This window comes from Triticum urartu, chromosome 6 (assembly GCF_003073215.2).
Source record: "Triticum urartu cultivar G1812 chromosome 6, Tu2.1, whole genome shotgun sequence".
In the NCBI taxonomy this organism is placed as follows: Eukaryota; Viridiplantae; Streptophyta; class Magnoliopsida; order Poales; family Poaceae; genus Triticum; species Triticum urartu.
Genome location: NC_053027.1, coordinates 62,733,125 through 62,739,295, shown reverse-complemented (window position 1 = coordinate 62,739,295; position 6,171 = coordinate 62,733,125). Strand labels below are relative to the sequence as shown.

Genomic DNA, 6,171 nt, shown 5'->3' with positions numbered 1-6,171 from the left:
ACTGGAAAGATGAGATGAAATCGCTTGAAAACGATATAAAGATCATTGGAATCGGAGTTGCGGTTTGGAAATGGCAAGCGTTTTAAGATATGACACCGGTCTGCGATTTATAGCAAGTAGGCATCTAAATGCACTGCAACGAACATGCTACAGCCACCAAACATGACAAAAAAATACATGGCAGGGATGCACACAAGATGCTTAACAAAAGACTAGCACTGAGCCACGGCCAATTCATCCATTATGAGGTTCAAACAAGCATGGCAAAAACGTAAATGCAAAACAGATTCCAGACTTAGTGAAATTAACACTAGTCTGAAATTTCAGATCACGAAGCCCTCTTCGGAGCAGCAAAACAACATGAAACATGACCTGATTAAGACTAGTAAGAACATGGAATGGAGCTACTCAACAAGCTTAAGAAAAGACCCAAAGTGACCTGGGGCCAAAAGGGTTCATAAAATATATTAACGGGCACACGAACATAGCTAAAACACAATCAGTTTTCAGACTTCGTGAAAACTGAGACATGCTGAAATATAACTCACGAAGGCATGTAAACGAGCTCGATGCACTCACCATGGTGCAAGTCATAGCAAGGCAGGCATCCATCCATTAAGAAGGCACAAAATACAAGCTAGACATGGCAAGAACAATGGCATAGCATACACGGATCAACTACAACAACGCCGGCAAAATCGCAAACGAGTTGACGATCTGCCCAGATTCACCACGAAGCAAAAATAGAGCTCGATTGACTCAAGCTAGGGTGCTCCATAATTGCGAACAAAGACATGGATGGATAGATCATAACATGATTAACAAAACTCCTTTACTGATCATCCTCAAAAGAGGCACAGATCACTAGGAAACAAGCTGAACATATGGCATCATGAACTAAAATATCCCAGACTTAGTGAAAACAACTAAGTCTCTGAAAACAGATTTCCCGGGTGCCTCTCTTTGCGAGCTTGCACAAGTCACCACACACATCCTAAAAATGCATGGGTTGCACCTCTGGAAAGAAGACAAAATTCTTAACAAAACATATGAAGGACGCACAGGCATAGCATGCACACATTAATCATGGCAAAAATGACAAAAGTCTAAGATGAACTAGCAGATCTGGCAATTCACTCACGAAGCCTCCTTCTAACAGCATTTTGGGCATCAATATGAACTCAAATGAAAATGATGCAATGGAATGAAATGATGTACTCGTCGAGACGAACATTTTGAAATATATTATATGCCCAAATCGGAGCTACGGATGCAAAGTTACGGGGCCTCGAACATAGCAACTTGGACTAAAAATTTTAGGGACTTAGAAGAATTTGACCTAGGGTTCGTCCCAGATCTGGATCAGCACGCGAACCGAGGAGCTCCGGCGAGGGTTGACTTGCTCCGGCGAGGTCACAAAATCCGGCGGGGAGGAGAGGGAGAGCCGGACCCGGCCGGATCCGAGCCGGATCTGGCGGTGGCGGCCACCGGGGACGCGGGGCGGCGAGCCCGCGGCGGAGGCGGGGTCGGGCTTGCCGGCGGGCGGTCGCGGGCGAGCTTTGCGGCGGCCGGCGCTGCTCCGGCGACCGGACACGAAGAAGGCGGCGGCGGGTGGCTCGGGAGCCAGGCGGCGGCGGATGGCCCGATCGGGCGCGGGAGCGGGCCGGCGCTGGGCCTGCGGGCCCGCGTCGGTGGGAGGCAGCGGCGATGTGGACCGGGCGGCGGGGTGAATCACGACGTGACACGTGGCGGCGGCGGGCTATCCGGACATGTCTGCCTCGCGCGGTTTCGTCCGGCGGCGGCGGGAAAGATGGATCTAGGGTTAGGGGTGGTAGAGACCCGGGATTTACGAGGGGGTGTATATATAGGCATAAGTGGAGCTAGGAGAGTCCAAATGAGGAGCGGTTTTCGGCCACGCGATCGTGATCGAACGCTTTAGGACATGGAGCAGAGTTTGGTGGGTTTTGGGCTAAATTGGAGGGGTGTTGGGCTGCAACACTCACGAGGCCTTTCCGGTCCCTCGGTTAACCGTTGGAGTACCAAACGAAGTCCAAATGGTACGAAACTTGACAGGCGGTCTACCGGTAGTAAACCAAGGCCGCATGACAAGTCTCGGTCCAATCCGGATATGTTTAATCCCCACACACGAAAGAAAGTTAGAAATGGCCACCGGAGGAGAACGAAGCGCCGGAATGCAAAACGGACAACGGGGAAAATGCTCGAATGCATGAGATGAACACGTATGCAAATGCAATGCACATGATGACATGATATGAGATGCATGAAAACGAAAACAACACACGGAGACAAAACCCGAACCCGAGGAAATAAATATAACTTAACGCCGGAAACGGCAAGAGTTGGATACAAATTTGGAAAGTCGTATCTAGGGCGTTACAACTATGCTACACCAACTGATATCAGAGTATCGTACTCTAAACGCTTTCTCCATCATGGTGATAAGCAATACCAACCGACCATTGAAGTGAATGTAATAGGATCAGTCCTCTCACCAGTACGGGTAACCAAGTCAAAGATGATGTGTTCAACAATTACCCTTCCGCGGCCTATGACGAATATCCCTGCTCTTCATTTTGGTAATAAATTCCTCGGCTTTCACAGAATCACCATGATTCAAATAACCCTCAATCATGCACATGTAAATTTTTATGTCAAGTGGTACTCCTCTATCAATCATCTCATTGAATTTTTCCAGAGCATCATCCATCCTGCCCATCTTGCAAAATGCAGATATGACAGTTAAATAAATGAATTCATTAGGGTTCAACCCCTTCTTCAACATGTCTTCGAAGAAAAGCATAGCCACATCCATCCTTCCATACTTAGCATATGCACTAATCAGTATGTTGAAACAATGGAGGTTGGGTACAACTCCATCTCTTGCCATCCGCTCACAGAGATCAATCATATCAACGAGGGATCCTTCTTTAGCGTACCCATGGAGCAAAACAGAGTATGAGATGACATCAGGTTTTTGGCCGTTCACGGCCATGGAATAAAAAATTTCTACAGCTTCCTTGAATCTTCCATTCTTGCAAAGGCAGGTCATGAGTGAGTTGTAGGTAACAACATCTGGTAGAACACCTTGGCTTCTCATCACTTTCAACAACCTAGCGACTTCTTTCAACTGGCCCAAAGTTGAATATCCTTGGATCAAGCAATTATATGTCACAGCATCTGGTTGGACACCATTATGAACCATTGATCGAAGAACCACCTCTGCCTTGTCCATTGCTCTTGCTTTGCACCGCGCATCAATAATGGAGTTATATGTCACCACAGTAGGCACAACCCCATGTTGTATCATGTCATGGAATAGATCGCATGCTTTGCTTATTTCACCCTCCTTGAAGAAACCATCAATTACCATGCTGTATGACACCACGCTGGGGGAGTGGCCAGATCCTTTTTCGGTCATCATCCGGAGCAGGTCAAGCGCGAGCTGGCTCCTACCACTGTCGCAGAAGCTCTTGAGAATCACTGAGTAGGAGATGGCATCAGGCAGGTCGTCGGGCATCTTATGGAGCAGCACGTTCAGAGCCTCCTCTGTGCGCTTCATGTCGCAGAGGCACTTGAATAAGCTGCTGTAGGTAACGACGTCCTTCGTGATGCCTGTCTTGAGGAGGCGGCCGAAGAAGGCAGGCCCAAGATCCGGGCGGCATGCTCGGTGGCAGCAGTCAATTAGTATGTTGTAGGTGTAAATGTCAGGTGCTGTCACCTGGCGACGGCCTGCTTGGGCCATGCGGTTGAAGAGATCAATGGCGAGGGCAGGGGCATTGGTGTAGATGGTGGAGGGCGGCGCACGCGAAAGGGCAGCAAATAAGCCGTTGAGTGCACGTACTGATACTGGGACTGGTTGGCGCAGCATTTCGTCGAACAGTTCGCGCGCGGGCTCTGGGCTGACCGTCCCGGAGCCCAGACGGCCGTCGAGTTCGTTCAGCAGCTCGTAGGCGCGTGAGGAGAAGGAGCTGGAGAGAGAGCGGACCTGGAGGCGTGACATTGCCGCCCTCTAGTTCCCGCAGCGACGGTGAACGCGGGCGGCAAGGACCAAGTCCTTACTCTGGGGGAGGAGGATCGGACGGAGGAGACGCTGGACAGAGTGGCCTCGCTGGCTTCTCCCTGCAGCGACGGTGAGCGAGGGCGCGCGCCGGCGAGGACCAACCACCGGCGGGAGGAACGCGGGCGGAGGTGTGGGATTGGGGAATTTCAGATTCGATCTGGAGTTCGGCGCCACCGCGTTTCGATCTTTACTCCCGAGAAACATGCGAGAAGTGTGATTGGCATCGTGCACTCGTAGATAGGGAGTGTGACTTTTCCTTCCGGGAAGCTAGAGCGGAGATAGGAGACGCTGGAACCAGTCAACCAAGGGTCCAAGGTCGTCAATTCATTTATCCATTTTTTTAAATAATTTGATTATATTTCAATTAATCACTTTGATTTGTAACATGAGTTTATAATAAAAGAAGAAACCCTAACATAAGTACTTCTTGTCTTTGGCGACCTTTTTTCGGCCCCGTTTGGCGGGACTTCATTGGTTTTAGTGGTTTTCGTCCTATCAAGTCTAAGGTTTGGTCTTGATTCAAACGAAGAGGCAGCAACGTTATAGTAGGGCATAATGTCCCTCTCATCCCTTATGGGTAACATTACGGTTCTATACCGACGGTGGTGTTCGATGGTTCGACTTCAGATCCATTTGGTGTTGGCATTTGAGAGCGTGTGGTAGTGATGGTGGTGTCAATGGGACGAATAAACAAATCATAAGTAGGCTTGGGACGCGGCCCTGTCGATTTTCTTCAAGAGAAGTCTCGATAGCGCTCCTCGAAGAAAGTGTATATTGCGATCCAAAAGCTTGTGAACGATTGGAAATTTGGGATTCTTCCTGTATTTGCTCGGTCCCCTTGTTCTCTTTTCCTTCGGTGGTGGCACCGTCAGCTGTGAGAATAGTTTTGGAATGTCCATGGGTTCGTCGAAGGAGAAGGTTTTGCATGTTCTTCATGCCACTTCTTTGTTTGACAAAAGCTTCTCTGGACTCCTCGGGAGCATATGTATCGTTATACTACTAGCTACTTTTTTCCTTGATGAAATTCAGATATGAGATGTCCTCTAGCTGTCTCTTTAGAAAGATAAGTACTCATATTATGTTTTAGAAAATGTGAGTGGAATGGAAAGGATATATAATCAAATCGAAAACATCCGGGGTGTTCTCAACTAAGGTGTAATGCCAATGTGGATATGTGTCAGTTATGTGGCTCATTTGCTTACTTTTAATATGAAGGGTCCCTTGTCTAGTGAATGGAGGTGGATCAGCTTAGTTTTTTCATTGATGCTGTGGCAAACTATGCTCGAGTGAAAGAAAATATTACGAAAATCCTCCATATTGTACTTAGTGTCCAAGCTGAACTTTGAGTTAAATTGACACAATTTCTAACACTATATAGTGTGACTGCATAACAAAGAAATATGTATATATTTCTATTTTCAAATACAATTAAATTGTTGTTTATAATGGGGAAAATTAGTTGCTAAACTATATGTCTAAAGATGTGCCAATAACAATGCACGCTTAAAGTCAACCGTGTTACCTATAGAAGTAAGAAAAACAAGTTTGAGTTGATGGTTTTTGACTTGGCCCAAAAGTAGGTGAAATTGGCGTAGATGTATGGGTAGTCTCATTCCTGAAGATGCAATGTTGAAGCACCGCAAGACCGTGAACCTACTCGGCACGAGGGTGCGGCCTTCATGGACGAGTGCATCGCGAAGAATTCGCAAGTCCTCACCAAGAACCAGAGGTGATTTACCGTACCTCCACCCTGGACAAGTGCCCGTGCAAAACTCTGCAACTTAGCTGAACTTCATCGAGGTGCCCAAGCTGCTAGAATCGCCAAAAATGATGAAATACACTGAAAAAATCACGAGAATACATTGGAAACTGACTGCAACTTTTACGGGGCCAGTTTTGGGCACTTCCTTGCCTTTTGGGTCTTCCTCGTGCAACCTAGAGGCCATTAGCACCATTTCATTGCTTCCTGATTGGGCCATAGGATGTCAAGTGGTGGAACATAGGATCAGTCTAGCGAGCGGCCGGCCTAAAATTGCAAGTTTTGGTTCTTAATAATCTATAACCTAAAATCTAAAAAGTGTCCGGCCACC

The 6,171-nt window shown here is 47.6% G+C and overlaps 1 protein-coding gene across 1 annotated transcript; it reads right to left on the bottom strand.

Moving 5' to 3' along the window:
• Positions 1–2,326: 2,326 nt before the first annotated feature.
• LOC125515792 (protein Rf1, mitochondrial-like) lies at positions 2,327–4,306 on the bottom strand. The gene has a single exon (XM_048681293.1). It carries the CDS (start codon positions 4,019–4,021, stop codon positions 2,546–2,548), a length of 1,476 nt encoding a protein of 491 aa, XP_048537250.1. The 5' UTR covers positions 4,022–4,306; the 3' UTR covers positions 2,327–2,545.
• Between the last annotated feature and the right edge of the window lie 1,865 nt (positions 4,307–6,171).

Bases quoted from the DNA above. Each gene is read 5' to 3' on its own strand.
- LOC125515792 (XM_048681293.1), bottom strand. From the start codon at position 4,021: ATGTCACGCCTCCAGGTCCGCTCTCTCTCCAGCTCCTTCTCCTCACGC.